At 43.6% G+C, this 24,087-nt stretch overlaps 1 protein-coding gene and 1 non-coding gene across 4 annotated transcripts in view; both read right to left on the minus strand.

Annotated features, from left to right (window-relative positions):
• Positions 1-815: 815 nt before the first annotated feature.
• The window catches only part of LOC121281228 (dual specificity testis-specific protein kinase 2-like), a 111,713-nt gene continuing 88,441 nt past the window's right edge, over positions 816-24,087 (minus strand). For all 3 annotated transcript variants that reach the window (XM_041194030.1, XM_041194029.1, XM_041194031.1), the window contains exons 6-9: positions 18,128-18,301; positions 11,336-11,419; positions 5,260-5,346; positions 816-1,732 (exon numbers count right to left, since the gene is read on the minus strand). In XM_041194030.1, the coding sequence (XP_041049964.1) occupies positions 1,631-1,732; positions 5,260-5,346; positions 11,336-11,419; positions 18,128-18,301 (447 nt within the window). In that variant the 3' untranslated portion in view covers positions 816-1,630. The remainder of the gene's footprint in view (positions 1,733-5,259; positions 5,347-11,335; positions 11,420-18,127; positions 18,302-24,087) is intronic.
• LOC121281681 lies at positions 14,092-14,210 on the minus strand. Its single transcript, XR_005943914.1, has one exon. It is a non-coding gene; the product is annotated as a 5S ribosomal RNA (ribosomal RNA).

Here is a 24,087-nt window from a genome sequence, read left to right on the forward strand (position 1 = left end):
CACTGCTGTCTTCTTCAGGGCACACAATACAGTAATTATGAGGCATTGTTTGTTAAGGCAGGCATGATATCACTGAAAGATAAACTAATCATTAGGTTCCAAAGTTGAATCCACAAGGATTTGTCTATTCTGGAGAGACACCACCAGTATTGGCTTTATTAAGCCTTGGTCTGAATTTCCTGTCAATTGACAGATATACCTGTTTAGAATTCAGACCCATACCTGCTGTATCTTTCTCTTGCACAATAATTGCCTGTGGGTGAGGCACTTCCATGGACCAAAACTGACCTTGGTGTTTGATGGGTGAACCAAGATCAGTTCACTAACATTACAGCTAACCCATGGGGGTCATTTTTCTTTGAACGAAAATAAAAATTCAAGAAATACTGCTCATACAAATTTAAGGTGGCAATCTTGCTTCTTTCTTTGACGCTTGCTTTAAATTATTCAGTATTAGCAACTTGCACAAAATTTGTTCAGCACGATGTGATTAAAACGCATACTGAAAGACACTGCAGAGAAAATACACCAATGAAAGAGTTAGTCAGTCTACTGACTCTTGGGCCAGGATTTTGCCCTGGTCGGGCGGGCTTGGCAGGGGCGAGGGGGAGGGGTCTGGAAGCCGACCGTTGCCCACGAATGGGCCGCAACCGCGATTTCACGCTGGTGGGCACAGAGCTGCCTCAGGGAGATGAAGATTTTGAAAAATAAAAAAGGAATTCCCCTCATGTGACTCTATCACATGAGCAGGGTCATGTTAGAAATTAGTTTGAAAATTTTTTGCTTTTTTTTTAAATGACGGATTGAAACTTCATCCTGCCCATGGAAGGCTGGATGGGCAGCGAAAAATTTAATTCAATTTGCTTTTCAATGGCCTTAATAGGCCGGTTAATTGTCAGTGGGTGTGCTGCTGACTCCCAGGCGCACCTGCTGACCGGAATATGGTGCGAGTGCGCGACGATGTCGGGACGCTTGCCCGAAGTCATTGCGTGTCATTTTACGTTCGTTTGGGTCGGGTGTGCGCCCGCCCGATGAGCAGAAAATTCTGCCCTTGTTGTATCGATAGCTTTAGCTTCACAGAAGTTGCATCTCCTGTGAGTGTAGTTTTCAGTACGTACATTACAGTCCATCAAGTATGATGGATTAAATGAAAACACTTATCTGCCTGGTAACCCAGGACACAGATTTGTAATGGCAGTTTTCCATAAAATGCCACATATTAATACCTTGAATTCCGTTTAATGAAGGTGGGATAATTTGGACTTTGGGTAATGGTGAGAAACAAGGTGATATCAAATCAGCTCCCCATTATTCATTGTTCCCAAATTTAATTTCCATTAATGGAAAAAAAGATCAAGAGAGATGTATTGTGGTTAAATCAATACTGCCCATTTAACTTTAAACTCAAAGTCCAAATTGCACCACTCCCCGTGATTAACAAATTGATGTAGTTAGGCGATTGTGTGTCCTTTCACTATCTTGAGTGAATCAGCTATTTCCAACACACACTCAATTCCCACGGGTCAGAGATCCATTTTTCTTCTTTTTTTTTTCCAATACACTATATGATGATAACAGTAATTGCTGTCACCCACGTAAGGCCTTGTGGCAGAGTCAAACACTGACAGATTCACACAGCGATCTGATTGTCCTTATTTGGCTCCAAGCTTTCAGCTACCTCCTCAAGTTGGTCCAGTAACTCAGAGAAGGATGGCCTCTTAAAGGCATCGACCTGTGGGGGCAAAAGCAGAGGGCATGTTTGAGTTCTGGTTCCTGTTTAGAGACATCTGAAATGATTTATTATTTTAAAGAAAAAGTACGAACATGGTGTACAGCTAAAGAGAGACTGTACAGACAGGAATAAAAAATATCAAATTATGGCTTCCTTGCATAAAAATTTTGCATTTTTAAAAAAAATTCCTATAATTTTGAATTACTTTTTTCCCCATAGTAGTGAGGCTTTGATGTATCAAACATAAGATATCTTACTCTGGGATGTTGTTAGAGAAGTCTGAACTCCACATATAATGGATAAATAAAAATTGTACAATTGGGAATATCGAAGGGACACCCAGTTCTAAGGCATTAAATAATCTTTCATTTATCAAAAACAAGCCGTGTGGTCTTGTTCCATTTGTTAACCAGCTATTATGTCATTTGTGATACCTGTTCCAGCTGTCAACCATTTATTTTGACCTCTGCTTTTCCACTAGTAATACTTCCAATCTTCATAATTTGTCTTTTATACATTAATTTTCATGCCATAAGCTTTCACTACTTAGTTCATTCAATCCATTAGTATCTGTCAATCTTCTGCTGTGCTAGCCATGAGGGCCTGGTCATCTGTAAATCTCACTGCCTACACCAACTGACGCCCTACTTTGACACCTTACTGGAATTCACCTAGTGCTTTCCCTTATCATGGCTTCCGAATAAATGTTGAACAGCAATGGTGACAGCGGACAACGTTTTCTCACCCTGCACCCCTGGTACAGTTTCACTAAATACTGTCCTGATTGTAGCAGTCAGTCCCATGTGTAGAACTACAATCATTATTTTATCTCTCCAGTCAACTTTGATCAGCTCCAGGACTTTCAACAGCTTTTGCCACTTCACCCAGTCAAAAGTTTTTTTTTCATAATCCACAAAGAAGCTGTAAACTTCTTGCTGGTATTCGATGTTTCTTTCACACTCATCACTTCTTTAGCCTTTCTAGTTCACAACATTTCCTAAAACCAAATTGATCACAGCCGATGTAATAACTTACTTTGGCTTCCAATTAAGTACCTGGGAAACATGTTGTCAGACAATGGTTGCTGCCACAAAGAAATTACAGTTGGAATAGCAATAGCAAACAATGCGTTCTCCAGGCCTGAATTTTTAGCTCAGCAGCCAGGCGCAATTGGTCGGGAAATGGACCGCAGACTGCGATCGGCCCGCGACTGTGATTTCACGCCGGCTGGCCAATTAATGGCCAGCCAGCGTGAAACGCGCACTGAAAAGCTCAGCGCAGCTGGGGTGGGGCTGGGAAGAGGACGGGCGATGATGTCAATGCGGGCAAGGGCAAGTGCTGAGAGAAAGCTCCCTGAAGGCAGAGAGCTCCCTCAGGGAGCTAACTGCAGGCCTGAAAACCATCCAATAAAGTTTCAAAAAGCTGAGAAAAAAAAATATCCAAGCATCAGAATCAGGCACCTGGAAATATAGATGATAAAAATGCTGCCCACAGATGTTTATTTTTATTTTATTTCACAACGGAAGCCTCATCCCGCCCTTGGATGAGGTTTCCCGAAAAATGTAAAGGCCGACTGCCCGAGTAGCCTGTCCGCCAACCTTAAGGTTGAACAGACCATGAAAAATTGGAGTCAACTGTTCCTCTAATGGGTTTAATTGTCCTCTTAATTTTCAGCGCGCACAAAAGTGAGCATGGGATGAGGTCAGGATTCTTGCCCGACATCATCTTGCGCAATTTCACGTTTGATCGGGTCAGGCACACGCCTGCCTGATCAGCGTAAAATTCTGCCTATAGAATTGTGTAGCATATGAATGAGTAGCAAGCTTAAGAAAAGAATTATCAATACTGTGATTTGGAATGTCTTTTATGGGGCTGAAGCATGAACCTTGAGTAAAGCGGACATCTAAAGATTAGAAAGTTGTGAAAAAGGATGGAGCAGGTCAGCTCAACAGCAACAGCAATGAGGAAGTTCTCAGGATGGGTGAAGAAGGAATGATTGTTCTTGAATATCCTCAAGAAAAGGTAATAAAGTTGGAATGGCCACATTCTAAGAACTTGCTAAAAGAGGAGAGTGAAGGAAGATTAGAGGGATTGGATTAGACCAAGAGGGAGAAAGAGAATGATGATGTTAGACAACTTGAAATTGAAAATGCGAGGCTCCTACAAGCAACTAAAGAGAAAAGCACAAGGCCGCGAGGTATGAGGAAATAAGCAAAGGAACTGCGCTTGGCCAATACAAGACCACCAATACATTCTATCATTTGCTGCCATGTTAGAACGGCCAGGACAGTGAGAGTTTCATTCAAAGGTTAGGAGTCAATATTGGGAGTTTCCTTCGCCTGACGTTTCGACAAAAGCATTAACATTGTTAACACTTTTGCCTTGGTGACTCATGAACTGCTGTAGTAAAGGAAGAAAACTTTAAAGGGCCTGCCCCACTTATTGTGCCAGTTCTGCCAGAATGTCTCACCTGTAACATTCAGTTACCTTTCTCTCGCCAATATTAGCTAACCTGCCACGAATATTATTTTGTGCTTCAAAACTTAATTCCTCCCTGGAAGCACACTTAATTGAGAAAGAACAGTGTTTCAGGTTGTTGCCGGCCTTTAGTGAGGTTTTACTGTTACAATGGGCAGAATCTTTTGTTTGGCGTGTGGGGGTGGGCCCCGCATGCCAACGCGTAAAATGAGGCACGGTGACATTGGGCGTGCATCCCGACGTCACTGTGCGTCTTTCTGATCTTTAGTTCGGCGGGTGCGCACTAGAGTCGGCTGCACGCCCGCCAAACTGCCAAAGGCCTGTTAAGGCCATTAATAAACTAATTAAAGTAATTGTCAGGGCTGCCCGTCCAACTTTAAGGTTGGCGGGCAGGCGAAGAGGGTTTCATGAAGGATTTATTAATGAAATAAAAATTATCAAAATTCACTATCAAATTTAAATAATTATCAGAAAACACTGTCACATGAGGGAATGTGTCTGGATAATTTTATTTTTTCTTTATTTCAATGTTTCATTATGAAATTAATCTCCCTGAGGCAGCTCTGTGCCTCAGGGAGATTTTGCGCCAAAGACCGCAGGCCCCAACTCTACCTCCTCCCCCCACCCGCACAGGTAGCGCTGAGGTAGCCACCCAACAGGGAGAAAATTCTCCCCCACGTCTTCTTGTCTTACCATACCTTGATGAGGCTTTGCTTCTACTATGACAGACTTGAGATAGTTGGTATAGTTTAACTTCAAATAATTTATTAAGAACTATTTATAAAGACCTCAGGGTAAGCACTGGTATTCAGGACACAGGCTATTCTGTGCCTAGCTCTCTTGGTCATCTGACCTCTGATGTCACCATTACATCATTAATCTCTTCATTACATCATTAACTTATCCATTAACCCATTATTCTACAAACAGCTTACTAATTTTGCCCAGATATGTTTCCTACCATGGTCATGTCTGTATAATACAACTAACACCGGAGCAGTTAGTTAACCCTGTCGAAAGAATGGTGGCAAGTCATAAATACTCCTTACCTTACAGCAGTTAACAGTTAATTCCAAGACTTGTTTTGGGCAGCCATTCACCATTTCCTTGAATGCTTCAGCATTGAGTCCATAATCCTAGAAAATGTTTGAAGAAAAACTATTTAAGAATTATGTACAGCTTTGCTACCTACTAAATTAAACCACTTATAAACACATGGTATTAGTATTTTATTTTCCTAGGCAATAGCTTTAAATTGCATCATTGGTATCAGCCAACATCTTGACAAGTAGATGCTAAGTTGGTTATTATATAGGTTCATCAGTTTTTATAAAAATTAATTTCAGTAAACTTTCTCTAATATATATACTATGGGCTGGATTTTGTGGTCAGTGGCGAAATGATAGTACTCGGCACTGACCACTAAAAAGCTGCTCACAAAGATCCAGTGAGCGCTGGGGCGTGGATTTTTCTTTTCCTGATGTTAATTTTATTCCAGTATCAATCATAGGGGCCTCTGATGGCCAACAACAATGATGGCATCAAGTAAGCCAAGCAACCACTGAAACATGGAAGAATTTTCAGGCAGCAAACCAGGAAAGAAAATGCACTGATTATTCTTCACTTTGAATCACTTTACCGGGAGTGAAATAAAGATTGGGCCATACACCTAAGGTAGAAGCCAAAATATCATGATAAACGTAAAAAACGTTTTTAAAATGTACTTTTTTGTTATCATAATGGAGACATTTGATATTCCATAAATATAAAATCAGTTTGTCAGGGGCAGAGACTTTGTTCAGCAGCAATCATGACTTAACAGGACATTTAGAACCCAGGGTGGAATTGTCCCAGATTTGCACCAAGTGTGGTAGCGGGTGGGTAAAACGATGTTTTAACTGCCGGCCACAATGGCGGCTTTTCACACCCTATCATCCCAAACCTGCCACATTAATTATGCATTCCCGGGAAACATGCCGTTTCCATGGTGGGCGGGCTCTCATTCGCCCGCCACGCCATCACCTTGCTGTTTCATCATGCCGGGCATCATATTTAAAGTCCAGTCGCACGCAAACACCTCAGTGCTTACAGCTCACGACGGCTGCAAAGAAGTCATTGCCCTGAAAGGCAAAAAGACTGCAGCCCCCAGGGCCCTCAAGCGCCTTTAGGATGCAGTCAAGGCTCACTGTCACATCCTCTACCCTCGCTCTAGCAGCAGGACGGACAGCAGCCTCACTAATCTGGCTTGGGGGGCAGTGGCAGCAGTGGTCAGTGCCAATGCCCTGCAAAAGAGGACAGTCACCCAGTGTCATTACAGGATGAATGGTCTCATCTGTTCCGCCAAGGTAATTCACTCCTCTCATCGCACTCAACTCTCCCACTTACAAACCCATCACACATCCAGAGCAATCTCACACCGCAAGGGACAACATCACTAACTCTCACGCACACCCTCACATCTCCAACAGGCTCAAACTCTCGTATCCTCACCCTGAGCATGGCTCCACTCATCACACAAAACATTCCATGAAGTGCCATGCATCCTGCTCACACTCTCTCCATCTGGTTCCATGCAGGAGAAGCTGGCTCACAGCAGCAGGGAGAGGTCCAGACAGGGGATGGAGTGGCCCACATTAGGCCCCTCACTCTGGGGCTTGTGCCATCGCACTGACTGGTGAGGACATGGACCGTGCCTGTGGTGAGGGTGAGGTCAGCAGTGAACATCCTCATGAGGATCCTGCACCACATCATCCCTCTACGCAATTCTGAGTGCTCTCTCTCCTGTTTTTGACTCTACTGCCATGTACAACTTATCTCTAACTTTGGTTTACACGGAGCTCTGCCAAACGACCGACACCCTCAGCCAGCCAGTCCCTCAGCTCCATTGACACCCTCACCTCCAGCCAAGACAACACCTCCTCCATTGAAGAGCTGGAAATAAGCAGCCTGGAAGACCCATCACAGCACTTACCCACGCCCTCCACCAGCGCAAGACATACACCTCAGTGGGACCTAGATCAGGCTCGGGTTCACAATCTGGTGGTCACCACACAGACATATGTCTGCAGCAGGAAGAAGCACGTTCGAATGAGCTCCCTGGCACTCAGAGGACTGCTGGGGAAGAGGCATCTGTGAAGTGAGAGTCAGATGATGAGCCTCTGGACTTGGCCTTCCGACTCATCCTGGAGAGTCAGCAGAAGGCAAGGGAACATAACGCGGAGCTGTTGAAAGCCCTCAGCAGAGTGGCATGCGAGTCAGAGGTGTGCATCCACCTGCTCTCTGATGAAGTTGTGCCCACATGTGCCCGTATGGAGGTCTCATGGGGAGATAGCAGATGCCAAGATGACCCTGGTCCAGCAGAACATGGAGATATGTGCAGACCCGGACTCCATCATGGGAGCCACAGGTGAGTTCCTGCAGTGGCAACACGAGAGAGAAACGGGACACTTCGACATTCTTCCAGGTGCTCCTTCCCCTCAAGAAGTCAGGCTGGGACTCCCGGGCACCCAAAGCGGGGAGGAGCAGCAGCTGGAAACCCCTGGGTCATCCACTCAGGAATCTCAGAGATTGTCCTCTCCCTCCGAGTCCCCTTTGCCTGTGAGCCCCTCAACCTCGCCCTCTGTCACCGCAGAGGGAGCAGCTGGCCAAAGAATGATTCTGGAGGGAGCTGTGTGTGTCTGTGTGGCAGGGTCTTTCAGAGCCTCATGCAAGCACTCTCCCATGCATGCAGATCCTTCATGTATCATACTCACCTTAGTGTTCTGAGCATTTTAAATGCTGCCTGCTGGGGTTCGCTTTCAGTTCTCCTGCAGCTGATCTGCATCTCTGCCGACCCAATGATCACACTCCCATGCAGCACCTGATCTCGCCCACCACGACTCTGGTTTCACTTTCAATTTGGACAGCATAGGCTGGATTCAGTTTTTTGTGTGCTTCCCCGTCTTTTCTCCTCCCCTCCCCCAGTCACCCATTCCCATTTCCAGGCATCACCATCCACCTCCATGACCTACCAGCCGCAATCCTTTTCCTTTGAGGATGTCCAGGTGAATGTGCTAATTCCCTTCCTTCCTGTAAATCCCACCCCCATCCACATTCATCTCCTTGAACTCCTCCTTCCCAACCCCAGGGACTGTGTCTGCCTCCGGATCTCAACCAACCACCCTCACTGTCCCTTCTACAGCTACCGTCAAACCCTCACCCACCCACCTACTGACTCAATGTGCCCACAGTCATTCTCACCGTTCCCTCATATCACGGCCACCCTCAGTTCGCTCCCCAGCAGGCAGTCATAGACCCATCAGACTTGCACGTTCACCTGGAGATTACCCCCCTCTTGACCCCTCCCCCTGTCTGGACCCCTTCCCCCCTGGAACCCCTTCTCACTGGAACACCTTCCCCCCTGCCCCCCGCCAGAACCGCTAACCCCCCCTAAGTCCTCCCCTCCTCCCCCCCTATTCCGCACCCTCCAGGCAACCCCCTCCCCCTTCCTAACTCCCTCAGACATCCTCACTTCTTCCTCCAGCTTTACTCCTTCCCCCTTGCTGACTCCCTCAGACACCCTTACTTCTTCCTCCATCCTTACTCTCTCCCCTCTCGACACACCTTCCTCCCCTCACACCCCCCAACACTTCCACCCCTCCCAACCTCACCCCCCCACGACACTTGAATCCCCCCTCCTAACCTCACCACCCACCCCGACACCTTCATTCCACTCCTCCCATCTCACCCCGTTCCCCCCCCACCCCCCTCCCACCACCACCCCAACCTCACCACCCCTGGACACTTCTTCTCCCAGTTGATCCTAAACCTTCCTCTCTCATCCCCTCGACCATTATCCATCGTGAGTATTAATGGTGACTTTCAAACTTGCGTGAGCTGCTTCATAGCAGAACCATGTCCATGAGAATCTTCCCAGCATGTCATGAGCGTTCCTCCAAGATCCTGTTATCGGGCTCCAGTACCTTTTGCGCCTCGGGTGTCCGCAATGTGAGCAAGGCCCTGGCGGTAAGACCCAACTTTTCTGCATGAACACGTTGTCAAGACGTGTTCTGCACTGGCGAGTTTTCCCGCTGACATGGGTGAACGATCCAGCGGGTGGGTGGGTGGGGAGAGATGAGTCTGGCGGGCTGGCCTTATTAAGACGTGCTGATGTATTACAATGAGGTTCCTGATGTCCAATGGCGGGAAATGCGGCCCAGTTGAGCGGTCGGTCGCAAACTGGTTTCACAATGTAGTGAAACTAATTTTTGGTCTTCTCGCCATACAGTCCACTCACACCACTGAACACACCTGATGCCACCGGGCACAGAAAATTACGGCCCCAGTTACACCTAATTCAACACAGTGCAAGCTTTCTAAGAGTTTTTGTTCTGAGGCCAACAGCATAAAAAGTGGAAGTTCCTGTCAAATCAAATTATTTCTAACATTACCATCTGTAAAGACTTCAACAGTGCACCCTAAAGAGGAGTTGTGAATCAATGTGAGCAGCTTCTGGATTTCCTTGCCCAATTGTGCATATGTGGGTGCGAGAAGTTTCTGACAGTTTCACAAAATAATGACAGTGAATGCTGATAGTTTCTTCACGTTACAAAAGTGACTACATCTCAAAAGTACTTTAACCACTGTAAAGCACTTTGGGAAGTCCTGAAGCCCTAAAAGATGTATATAAATGCAAGTCTGTTTTCTTTCATTTCTTCTTTCCTTCTTTCTTTACATTCACAACAGTAAAAATCTGGACATTCCCAACAAAAGATTATTCAACACCCCCACCCCCTTTAACCAGTTCACAAAAAACTGTTTCTTGCCATCTATCTGAGCATCTACATTCATTATGTCACAATTTATTCTGGTAACACAGGGTTGCTGCAGGTTAGGTTCAGCCTTTGTGAGCACCTGTTGTTGCCTTTTGCATGAGACCAGCAGAAAATAAACACTTGTTTTTATATATTGATGGGTCTGCAGTAATGTAAAGGTACCATATTACTGATATAAAAACAAAAAAACTGCGGATGCTGGAAATCCAAAACAAAAACAGAATTACCTGGAAAAACTCAGCAGGTCTGGCAGCATCAGCGGAGAAGAAAAGAATTGACGTTTCGAGTCCTCATGACCCTTTGACAGAAAGAGGTGAAATATAAGCTGGTTTAAGGTGTGTGGGTGGGGGGGTGGAGAGAGAGAGAGAGAGAGAAGTGGAGGGGGTTGGTGTGGTTATAAGTTCCCTTTGTCTCTCTCTCCACCTCCCCCACCACCACCCCACCACCCCCCCTCCCCCCTCCCCACCCCCCGCCCCCCCGCCCCCCACACACCGTAAACCAGCTTATATTTCACCTCTTTCTTGGACTCACTCAAGTTCTGTCGAAGGGTCATGAGGACTCGAAACATCAACTCTTTTCTTCTCCGCCGATGCTGCCAGACCTGCTGAATTTTTCCAGGTAATTCTGTTTTTGTTTTGTACCATATTACTGCTTGTTAAGCTTGTTGAAAAATGCATAACCAAACAGAAGAACACTGGTAAATTTTCTCCTGGATGTTCACTACAGAGGATGTTGCTTGGTTGATACTGATTTGTTTTCGAACTTATTACAAATGTATGATTGTTCATTCTTCCACATCCATGTCAGATATAATCTTAATATGAACTTTGCTGTCAAATCATAGTTTGACATCAAGTGCAAAATATTCAGTTTTATGTTTAGAATCACCATTTATCTTTTCTCTCTTATTGTTTAATTAATCCTGCCGGCTGATAGTTGTGTAATTGTTGTTCTGTGACCGTGAGCCAGGAAGGATACTGGTGAACCATATACTGGTTTTCATTGATATATAAGCATCCAATTTCATTCCCAGCTAGTTAGTTCAATATAGAAATTAAACAAAATTAAATATTTTGCTGCTGACCTCTACAACTCACCCACCTCAATGAGATGATTGTATCAGGTTTTCATTGTGTTAAGCAATAAAGTTCAACCATTCTACAGTTTCAACGACGCAAAACTCAAATTTACGATCACATTTTTGGAGTTGGTCCCATCCCACTGAAAATGGCTTCACCTTGTGCTTAAAATTACCATTGTCCCGCTATTCTAAGGGTCAAATGCAGACTGCTCACCAGTCAGTTATAGGTACCTGCGTTCTGGGTAGAAATTCAGGATCAGCGGTGACTCTGCCAAGGATTTCACACAATACTATACCAAAGGAGAAAACATCAACCTGAAAGATATGTAACAGTTAAGAACAACTGTCAGTCCAATACCAGATTTGATGCCAGACATTAATATAACTTTAAAAACATTAACATTCATGGATAAATCAGGCCCATAGCATTTATAACAGTCGACAATGCACTTTCACATAATAGATCACTTAAAACTCTGGATTTATAGGACAAAGAAACCTTGGTAAAAGTAAAACATAATTCACAGGTTTTGCATTAGTACCGGCAACTGTTTCATCAGTCTCTCTGAACAAGAATATTCCCCTTCCCAGTGGTTAGTGCTAAAATGGAACATCCTCAGAGCTCCAATCATGTTATTCTAGATGGTGCATTTTAGTATTCAAGGTAATAGTTATATAACTAGAATGTAATATAAATGGAAAATGCAGAGTAGCTGTTTCTAAAAGCAATGTGAATTCAGTTTAGCTTGCATTAATAGTGCACATCTACTCTACGAATGGAATTTTCTTGTCCTGCCCCAACAGATTTTGTGGCGGGCAGGAGCGGGGAATCTAGCAGCATCCAAAAAATCATAAAGCCACTGGTGTAAAAATAGTTTGCTATTCTCCCGATGGCAGGTCAATGGTGGGTTGGGTATCCCGCTGAGTAGTGGCGTGAACGCAATTTGCATTCATTGCCATCTCATGAATGCTTATTAAATTAACTTCTCACCAGAATCCGATGCCACTTTCCAATCTTGCATCACGCCAGCGAGAAATGACGTTAGTCTGAATCTCGTTTGAAAGAGAGTGGCGTGCACTGGTTGCACCTCACTTCGCTTGCGAATTCAAGGCGAGCGCAACATCCATAGCCACAGCGCTGTGCCAATCTCGTTGCAATGCCAGTGGAATGCCACACTGCTGGGGGGGTAGGGTTGGTCTGCTCTCAGTGGCTGCCTCCATAGTCACAAGGACACTGTGTAGGGGTACTCAGGTAGGGCTCAACATTCAGAGAGGGACCAGTACTGCAACCGGGAGGAAGGCAGTGTAGGGTTGATCTGCTCCAGGCAGCTGCCACTATTGTCCTAAAGGACATAACTGTGCAGCGGAACTCAGACAAGACTGAACATTCAGAGACCAGCATTTCAACTGGGGGTGGGGGGGTGGAAGGATAACAAGCACATGGGGGATTAACAGTGCAGCAAGCTGACACACAAGAGGGAGAGGTCGCAGACTGGTGGAGGAATGCCTGAGATCAAGGTCCTCAAGGACTTTTAAAATAGAGCCATCCAGCTGGCCAGTGATGATCTGGACCCTTCCTGTGCTGATGGTGCGGTTTGTGCTGCCTTACCAAGTCAGGATCCAGCAGTGCAACATCCATCAGACAACCATGCTGTGGCTGATGTGTCCTGTCTCACAGGCCACTGCCATGCATTAATTATCTCCCCTTGCTTTCGCAGGCACGTCCAAGAAACAGCTGAAGGAGTCCCAGGCCCTCCAATCAAGCCCCAAAGAAACCTTTGAAGAGGAATCTGGAGGCACCCTCCTTGAAGTCTCATCACAGCGCTCACCCATACCCTCCACCAAAACAGAGACACACAATTAAGTGGGATCTAGCTTTAGAGCAGCCTTAGGATCGCAATCTGGTGAGCACATCACACTGTCTGATCCACAGCAGGAGGAGGCAGGGATTTCCCTGGTCTCCGGCACTCGGAGGACCGCTGGAGGCCAGAAGTCTGCTGAGTCCAAGTCAGATGATGAGCCTCTGGACTTGGTCAAGTCACAGTTGCTGCAGCTGCAAAGGCAAGCTCGGGAACATCAGGAAGGGATGTCCGCTGCACTCCTCAGATTGCAAGGCACAATGGAGGAGTCTGTCTGCCTTCAGGCTGAGGTGACAGCACTGGCATGCCAACACACTAAGGACAACACTGGCAGGAATGCGGCCGCCATGGAGACCTTGGTCCAGGACTTCGCTCCTGCACTGCTGCACAGGCTCAACTCCATTGTTGATGCCATAGTTTGCCTCCGACAATGTGTACGCAAGAGGGGTGCCGGGCAGCTCGATCTCCCTCCACCTACCCCTGCTCCTCAAGGAGTCAGCAGGGGCCCTTGGGCACCTATAGGGAGCAGGGTCAGCAGATGTATGCCCCAGGGGCCATCCACCCAGGTGACTCCGGGAGTGTCCGGCCTATCCGAATCCCCTCTTCCTATGACCTCAGCAATTCCAGCTCCACAGGCCGAGGAGAGTGCCACTGCCACACAACAAGACCCCAAAAGCAGGCCAGGGCCCTGCAGGTCTCAGTCGACCAGATGACACCCAACAAGGTCATCACAGACTGGGCACAACAGTCAACAGGCTGCCTCCACTTCCACTGTGGATGCCTGGGGAGCACCAAGACATAGTGGCAGGATTAGGAAGGTTAAGAAGATGTAACTGTTTCGAGTACAAACACGTTTCCATCTGTTTTCAGATGAAGTTACATTGTTTCATAGTTTGCCATTGTGAGATTTGAACTCTTGATCTTGGGGTTACAAGCCCAGTACCATAACCACTTGGCTATTTAGGCCAAGCCATTAAGAAGATGTAACTCTTTCGAGTACAAATACGTTTCCATCTGTTTTCAGATGAAGTTACATTGTTTCATAGTTTGCCATTGTGAGATTTGAACTCTTGATCTTGGGGTTACAAACCCAGTACCATAACCACTTGGCTTTTTAGGCCAAGCCTAAGCCTACTGCACCTGGTATTCCCAGGCGGTCTCCCATCCAAGTACTAACCAGGCCTGAGTCTGCTGAGCTTCCGAGATCAGACGAGATCGGGCGTTTTCAGACTAGTATGGCCGTAGGCGTTAAGAAGATGTAACTCTTTCGAGTGCAAACACGTTTCCATCTGTTCCTATTCAGATGAAATTACATTGTTTCATAGTTTGCTATTGTGAGATTTGAACTCTTGATCTTGGTGTTACAAACCCAGTACCATAACCACTTGGCTATTTAAGCCAAGCCCTTGCACAGCCTGGGCATGGATATTAATCACTTGGGCATACTGTTCACTGTTGTCAATAAACTCCCAAGAATGTCTCCCTGCCTATAGCTCCTTGTTCTGATGAGCAGTGTTCTTGTCGCTCAGACGTGAAACCTTTCTGCACAAGATAAAGGCAGGTGTCTCAGTCTAGGGCCTCTTCCTTGTGCTTTGTGCAGCCTTCAAACCAAACTGATGATCCAGTCTTACACTCACTGGACACATTAGTGATGCCTGTACCTTAATGGCGCTGGTCATTGCTGCCAGAATGTAGTGGGCAGGTGTCACAGAGTTCCGTCATTGTCTCTGTGTGCTCTCAGCACCTTTAAGGTGGGACTGGCCCCCATCTCTTCAGCCTCTGTGATCAGTGAAGCTGTGCTCCTGAAGGGGTCAGGTGTTGAAGGCAAACAAAAGATCAGGTGCTTTTAAAGCTTCATGGCTGCATCTCCACATGACCCTGATCACAGAGCGCAGGTAAGCTGCCCTCAGCCAGACAGGAGTCAGACATTCTCAGAGGCTATGTGAAGATCTATGGCGTGTCCTCACTGCATGTTGTCATCATCGTCCTCCTGCAATTGAGCAATTATTAGGGCCTCCACTAAGTCTCCATGACAGGAGCATAATTACAGAGGGAATGGGCATTGCCATAAGTCAGACTGGAGCCAAACATTCATAGATACAATGGGAGGATCTATGGGGTCTCCTCACTGCATGTCAACATCCTCCACAAATCCAGCAGCTATGAGGGCCTCCCGAGTGTGCCTGCCTCAACTGGCCAGTGCGAGAGCCTCATCCCTGTCATCTTCACCTTCGAGGACTTCCTTACCCTCATCCCAGTCGGTATCCTCCTCATTGAGGACATCCAGCTCCTCCATCTCCTCCGCAGCCAACTCCACTACCCTTGTCAGCACCAGGTTGTAAAGGGTGCAGCAGATGATGACGATGTGTGACACCCTCTGTGGACTACATTGCAGGGCTCCATCAGACGGGTCCAGGCACCAGAACCTCATTTTCAGCAACCCGATGGTTTGCTCCACCAAATTGCAGCATGAGCCTTATCATACCGTCACTCTGCTGCAGTCTGAGGCTGCCTAATGGGTGTCACCAGCCACGTCCTCTGCGGGTAGCCGTTGTCCCTGAGGAGCCATCCCTGCAGCTTCTTGGACCCTCTTGGCTCTGCATTTTGGATTAGGTTGCTGTCTTCCAAAGTTTTAAGTAATTATTAACCTCTTTGTGATTCTCAGTGGGTGAGATAAATTTCAGTTGTGAGTTCAACAGAAGCAAATTATATCTGACACATGAAATCAGTATGATTCAGAATTGCACTAAATCTATAAGGGAACATAGGAACATGATTAGGCCATTCAGCCCCCCTACCTTGCTCTGCCAATACATTAAATTAAATCATGACTCATCTGCACCTCAACATTTGCTTTCTCTCAATATCCCTTAATATCTTTAACAAAAACCTGCCCATCTCACTGTTGAAGATTTCAATAGACTCAGCACTCGTAGCTTTTTGGGAAAGAAAATTCCAGATTTACACTCCTTTGTATGAAAGGGCTCTATTTTTAAGATTCCACTCTTGTGTTTTGGGTATCTCCCATTGGACAAAATAGTTTCCTCATAGCTACTGTATCAGATCCTTTTATCATTTTGAATGCCTGGAGTGGATCACCTCTCAACCTCCTAAACTTAAGGGAATACGAACCAAGTTTATACAATTTGTCATCATAATTTAGCCCTTTAAGTCCTGGTCTAATTCTGGTGACTTGGCACTGCATCCCTTCCAAGGCCAATAAATCTATGCTGAGGTTCAGTATCCAATACTAATGCAGTTCTCCAGATAGGATCTGACTTCACTTCCTTCATTCTCCAAACCCTTTGTTGATAAAGACCAGTATTTGATTCATCTTTTTGATGACGTTTTGTAACTGTCCACTAGCTTTTAATGATTTGTGCACATGGACACCTAAGACCTGCTGCTCTCCCACAGCTTCTAGTCTCACCATTAAGAAAATATGCTGATCTATCTTTCACTGATGCAAAGTGGATGACCTCCTCATATAAAAATGCCATAAGGATTGCTGCTGAAGGAACTACATGAAGATTAGTATTCTGAACAGCTAAATGTGATTCCAAGCCTGTTTCAACGAGGCCTGAAAGAGGGTGGAAATTTGCTGGCTTCCTCGTGAACTAGGCAGTTAATAGTTTAAAATTTCCCTCGCTGTGTGAATCTTAGCCCAATGGTTAATGTATTCCTGATGAAAACCTTGCTTTCTGCTACTTTGGCAGAACGACCAACCTGTTTCGAATAAAATTAACAGCTGTGTTCAACTAGTGCAGACAGGAATATGCGAGAATATATTAAGCAGTGCATTAAGAGTAGTGCTCAGATTAAATTAAAACTCCCAATGGGGGAAAAAAGCCATGGCAGCATTGATAAAATCTTCCTAATTAAATCCTTCATGGACACAATGAAGTATGATTTGTATTAAATGTATAATGAGATTCTATACAATAGAAAAGATTAGTCACAAAAATTGGCCACAATAAAGGGAAACTCCTATGAAAGGAGTGGCCCATAACGTTCCATCCTTCTTGAATGTAGACCCAGACACTTATTGAATAAGGAATTACTCATTAATGATTTACATATTTTTTATTGGTTTATAATATATTCAGTAGGCCCTTTAGAGGCTCAAAAGTTAAAAGAAGCTGCATCATTAACCAATGAAAATTGGCATCTTATGACATTAATCGGACCCCAAAGCAATTTTTTTTAAGCATTCCTTGGGCATTCCTGAGAAGGCTGGCATTTATTGCTCATCCCCACTTGCCCTTGAAAACGTGGCAGTGAGTTCCTCTTGAACCACTGCAGTCCATGTGGTGAAGGTACTCCCAAATGGCTGGGGAATTGACCAGCGATAGCAACATATGTCCAAGTCAGGATGGTATGTGACTTGAAAGTGGTCTTCCAGGTGTTGGAGGTTGCAGGTTTGGGAGGTGCTACTGAGGAAGCCTTGTCAAGTTGCTGCAGTGCATCCTGTAGTTAGTACACGCTGCAGCTGTGGTATGTTGTTGTGGAGGAATTTTTTACTAAGGTGGTGGATGGGTTCATAATCAGGTGGACTGCTTTGTCCTTTTATTCAACATGAAAAATACTCCTTTTCACTCCAGGAGTGCTCTGCCTGACTCCATGGACATCACAATCAACCCCGACACAATCATCCACCTCCTGGGACTGACTATTGAGATAAAGCCTGTGAAGTAAGCAGCCCAATATTCATCATCTTCAATGCACAAGCTCCCTGTGGTACTGTGACAGGCATTGGCAGCTTGTACAACAGATGTTAATGTGGTCTGATGCCTAATTCCAGGCCTCACAGTTAGTGCTGTAGCAAGTCTCTGCCTAAGACTGGCCAAAGCTTAATCTCCAAACCATTGAGTCCCGAAATGCTTAAAGCTAAACCACTGGTTAAACCAAACAAGTAAAGACATGAAAGGAAAGTAGAGAATAATATTCCATGTGAGAGGCAAAGCTCTAAGAAAACTTAAACTGGATCTCGTCCAAAGCCCAAAGAGGGAGTATGATATTGTGTTATGTTTGTACTTCTACCCCTTTTAAGATTTTATTTTGCATATTTTTAAAGCTACGCATTTAATTAAGTTTATATCTTGTTACAGTGCGAAAAAGATGAGTGTCCAAATTTAGAACCGTGGAAAGATTGGTCACACTTTACCTTTCTGTCATAAGGTTCACCACGCAACATTTCGGGTGCCATCCAGAAAGCTGATCCGACCAAGGACAGCTTCCGTTCGAGATCCTTCGTAGGCAGCTCAACTACTTCTCGTGCCAGCCCAAAGTCTGTAACTAATGCCTCTCTCCCCCGTGATGTTACCCTGATCAAGCAATTCTGACATAAAATAAAATACATGCAAATTAATAAGAGCATGAAGTTAGGTAATGTTGGTATATGGGAATTATTATGAATTGCTCTAAAATAATTTTTAAAAAGCACTTTTTTGAAATTTGAAATAGATAACCTTATGTAGATGTATACAGATGAAACATACACAATTCAATCATTTTATAGTAAAGTTGGAACTAAGGTTGAATACTAAAATGAAGTAAATCCATGGATTCCATAAATTCCGTAAATCCATAAATCAGCAAAGGGTCTCTTGAGCCATACAGGCCATACACATTCAGGAAAATCTAACTCTAACAAAACAAAAGTATTCAACTACAATGCTGAAGAAAATAATGTTGAAAGCTTCTTGAACAAAGCCCAGGATTGCACACTTTGGAACAATGCAATGTTTGTACTGAGTTTGTATAAAGCCATTTGACTTCAGGCATGCCACATGTTGGGTCCACAGCAAAAGATTTCAATATTTGGCTAGATGTACATACTCTGTGCCAATAGCATGATTCCACACCTCACTGCAGAATAAACTGAAAACAAAGATACCTTTGCTATATCATGGTTGAACTGTCGTAACTGTTTGTGCTGACCTTTGGGTTAAACTGCTGGATCAACTATTGTTGGTGCAAGTGATTTTGTTATTAATCAGAGGTGGCATTTTTATTACCTCCAGGACTTGTATACAAAGTACAATTACAGTACAATTTGTACAAAATTAGTTTTTATATAAAATTACAAGAAAGCAAACGTGATAATTATAGTTTAAATGTAATACTGTATATGTGATGTATGCTGAAAAATACACATGCCAAAATGGCAGCTTCTAGTTCAAGCCTTCAAATAAACATTCGTAATCTGTAAAAAAATGATTTTAAAAAAAGAAACAAAACATTAATAGTATGCAGGCAACAATTTGCATCACCAGGATTATTTGAACAGTAACTTCTGTACAAGACATACTGTGACCTAGATAGTGCAAGTTAACCTATTTTCATGTGTAATGTATTTACATGAGATCTTCCATCCCTAATGGCTCCTTTCTCCCTTCCCTAATCTCCATGGGAAAGCTTTACTATTCTGCCAGCAATTTAATTCCATGCTGTATCATTTGGATCAGCTGAAAGCAACAATTCCATGTGGCAATTCACCATAGCATTGCTCAACGCATCAATGTCAACGGATATGAGTTGTGTTGTTCTAGCAATTGTTCACATGCAACAAACTATTAGGGAATTGGGGAAACTTTTCTGCCACCAACAACTTTCAGACTTATTAATAAAAATGTTACTTTTATTGACCCTCTCCCATGATAATATAAATCCTATATAAGGAAATAATTACTGATTAGCACTGTTGGGACGACTGTTCTTTATCCCATTGATGCAAACTGAAATTTTGTTGAAATTCACATTGGGCATGTGATTACCATGAAATCAGAGATGTAAATAAATAATAACCCTATTTTAATCATGCTGGTTTTCTAAGTCCTTCTATTTACATTCAGATATAAAAGTATATATGCAAAGTCTCACATGTTTCATTAAATTTTTATTCTCTTCATTTTTGAAGGCAGCGCTCAGCACCGACGCTTGTGATCCACGCAGGGTGGGCCTTGAAATCGTGGTGCGGAGCTGATTGCGGGAGGGCGGTCGGCTTCCTGACCGCCCCCGCCCCCACCAAGCACCCCCACCAAGTGCAAAATCCTGCCCCAAGTCTAAGTCCATTCTGCGATTTCCTAGTCAGCATCATGAGGGTCACCCAGCCCCTTTACAAAACCAATGACATTACTGGGTAGCCCTGAGGCAAAAGCCCAAGCAGGGACTCCTCGACTTGGACTTCCCACCTCCCTGGCTCGGGTTTGCCAACTGAGATAAAGGTCATCCCTCTCCCAATTTTTTTAGATCAAAATTGGAAAGGGTCCCCTTCATGGACCAAGGCAAGGACCAATGGAGTCTTTGGGAGGGGGTTGGCATCCTCCCTCCAATATGGCAGGCTGGTGCCTAATTTCCCAGCTGAATGGTGGCATTTGTGCCCGCCAGCCCCATGTAAAAGAGGACACCTTCTGCTGACTCTAAATTTTGGTGGGATCAGCACTGGCCAGTACTGGTGGGAACAATCGTAGAGGATATTTAGTGCTCATAGGGGTAATTTTCCAGGTATATAATGACAGCAAGGAATCTTGTCCAGTACCACATACAGGAAAACTGTGGCCATTATGCACTGGTGTTAGGAAGGTTCCTTGTCATTGGCAAGTACTTGGAAAATGACACCCATATAGAAGAATTAAAGGATATTTTATTAAAGTTAAAGGATTGGTGTCATTCTCATTAGTGTGTAATAATGTGATATAAAGTGAAACACAAGCTGTTTGTTTCAATGTAGTATGACTCAGCTTCTATCTCCCAGTGCTGCAAGCAATAAAAGGGAGTAATTTTTTCTTCAGGTATTTTTCAGCTTAGCAAAACCCAAAGTTGTGTTATTTGTAGACAACAAACTGCCACAAGATGTAATGTACTCTCAGACTCAAAAATGCCCTATTCACCACATCAGTCAAAGCATTACAGAAGAGTACAATGGCAAATACAGCACTTTGTGTATATCCCAAGTATCATAAGTTGCTTTACTTTTTGCAATTATTTCAGTTCAATAATTTTCTACCAAATTAGATTGGCTTTATCTGAAAAATTGGAAAATGTACAGAAATAATGGGGGGAAATATGTAGAACTTTACTAGCCAAAAATTGGGACCAGGGAATCATTGCTTGAGAGCACTTAAATCGACATGCATTTATTTACTTTCCTTTTTTTTATTTTCAATGTAAATGAATTGAACAATTTTGCTTTTGGTTTACATTATTTACTGATTTTTGTTGTATAATGAAATGTCAATAAATGGTGCGCGTAAATAGTCACAAACTGGAAAACTAGCAAAACCTGATCAACTCATCAACTCTTAGAAGTAGACCTTTGACAGTGACACTACAGTGGGCATGGGGTTGTCAAACATGTTTACATCTCCAGCAAAAGATACTGAGTGGAGAATAAGTACATACAAATTACAGACATAAAATCAATCCCAATCACTTACAGGCATCATTGATGGGGCAATTATGTAATAGTCCACATTCTGGCCTGGATTTGTGGTGTCACTTTCTGCAACCATCACTTCTTGATGTCATGCTTCAAGCAAGGACCCACCAGGATGATATATTACAACAGAGGTGTGTATAACCCCATGGTCAGAAATTCCAGTATGCAGTTAGATGTGACAGACTCTGAACAGCAAGCTTCTGGATTCATGTCCCACTCCAGAAACTTGAGCACATTACCTAATCTGGCATTTCATTGGAGTACTGTACTGAGGGAGTACTGCACTGTCAGAGGAGACACTAAAATAAGGCCCAATCTTCCAAAAGAAGCATAGTATTACTTAAATGGAGAACGGCTGCATAATTCTGAGGTGTAGAGGGATCTAGGTGTTCTAGTACAAGAGTCATAAAAAGTTAGTATGCAGGTACAGCAAGTAATTAAGAAGGCTAATGGAATACAATCCTTTATTACGAAAGGGATTGAACATAAATGTAAGGATGTTATGCTTTAGTTATACAGGGCATTGAAGAGACTGCACTTCAAATACTGTGTGTAGTTTTGGTTTCCTTTTTTAAGGAAGGGGGTAAATGCATTGGAGGCGGTTCAAAGGAGGTTTACTAGATTGATACCTGGAATGAGTGGGTTGTCTTATGAGGAAAGGTTCGACAGACTGGGCTTGTTTCCACTGGAGTGAGGGATGATTTGATTGACGTATACAAGATCCTGAAAGGCCTTGACAAGGTAGACGTCGAAAGGATGTTCCCTCTTGTGGGTAAGTCCAGAACTAGGGGGCACTGTTTTAAAATTAGGGGACGCCCTTTTAGGACAGAGATGAGGAGAAATTTCTTCTCTCAGAGGGTTGCGAGACTTTGGAATTCTCTGCCTCAGAATATGGAGGAGGCGGGATCATTGAATGTTTTTAAGGGAGAGGTAGACAGATTCTTGTTAGGCAAGAGAATCAAAGGTTATGGGTTGGATGGGAATGTGGAAATTGAAACACAAGCAGATCAGCTATGATCTTATTGAACGGCGGAGCAGGCTCAAGGGGCCGAATGGTCTAATCCTGTTTCTATTTTTTATGTTCTTATGCCCTCTTAGATGGATGTATAAGATCCCATGGTATTGTTTTGGAAAAGAGCAATGGAAGTCTCCCTGGTATCCTGGTCAATATTTATTCCTCAACCAATATTATTGAAATAGGTTATCTGGCCAATATCACATTGACGCATGTGGGGTTTTGCTGTGCACAAATTGGCCCTATGCCAACGACATTAAAATAGCAACTGCAACCTCAAAAATACTTCATTGGCTGTAAAGCACTTTGGAAGCCCATAGGGCATGAAAAGTGCTACATAAATGCAACTAGAAGTAATTGATTGAGTCTTATCTCTCCTACTTTCTGGACATAGAGATTACAAAGTGCACAACTTTAAATACTGTGAATCCCCTAATGTGTAAGTGCAATCACCTTTCCTTTTCTACTTCCTGTAACCTTTGTTAACAAGATGAAATGGAATATTCTATGTGACGCTTCCTTTTTCCGATCTGGATCAGCGGTGTTTCATGTTTAAGGGTGAACATGCTGTACATTATGGGAGAATATCTTTGTATCCTTCAAGAATGATTCAACAATATCCTGTAACACCACATGAACAGCAGTTGATGTTTTGTGTGATATCAGGAGCTGGCAAACTTAACAATGCAATTCCAGTTAAATAATAGCTTTCAAAAAATACATTGAAAGAGAGGGTGAATAAAAGCAACCCGGTTCCTGTGAACAGGAAAGAAAATCCTTATTATCTGCCTCATACACAACATGTTTTCACCAGATGATAAAGAGGAAATGATCTTTATTGGACTCAATAAAGGATATTATTCATTTACAGCTATCTGAAAATTGAATAGAACACATAAATATTTCACAGAAAAGCTTATAAATATTACATTCTACTTTGGTATCTCGGAATTGTTGAAGATTAGTTGTATTTAGGCAGCAACCTTGATATTTCTTTGGATAATTGGGCTGTTGATCATCCTATATTTTCCATTCACAAGTTGCACCTATTTCAACATTTTTAAACCTATTCTACAGTTAAAGGAGGAAAGCAAGGCACTAGATCAATTTCAGATTCTTTATAGTATTTGCAGCGCAGAAACGGGCTACTTGACCCTACTGGCTTTGTTACCTCTAATTGTCTGTCATGCTGTTTATTCATTTTCACTATCTGATCAGTCAATCCTTTATTCACAACAATGCAAAGGTTTTTTTTTCTGAAAAGCTATAGTCATTTCAAGGTTGTGATATTCAGAAATGCGGTAATGCCTTTTATTCCTTTTTTTTTGCTTTTCCTAAAACCTCTGACCCATGCTGACCTAACATGTGAGGTTTCTATTTTTTAAACTTTCTTTTTGGCTAGTTTGACAAGATTGTCCATTTAAGGGTCATTTGCAGAGAAGCAGCATATGCAGATTTACCCCATTCAGCTAACTAGAAATTCACGTGAGACTGCCAAAACAGTCTAATGAATCCAGAAAGAGAGAAGTATTTCATTAATGTGGCCTAGATTCAAACCCAAGTCTCGGGGGTGAAACACTAGTAATTTAATACACAGCTCTACCTAATTGCTCACTTAAAAGCAACTCTGATTTAGGGACTGGGAAATAAACATAAATTATTGTTCTAG

The sequence above is a fragment of the Carcharodon carcharias genome, chromosome 8 (assembly GCF_017639515.1).
Source record: "Carcharodon carcharias isolate sCarCar2 chromosome 8, sCarCar2.pri, whole genome shotgun sequence".
NCBI classification, from domain to species: Eukaryota; Metazoa; Chordata; class Chondrichthyes; order Lamniformes; family Lamnidae; genus Carcharodon; species Carcharodon carcharias.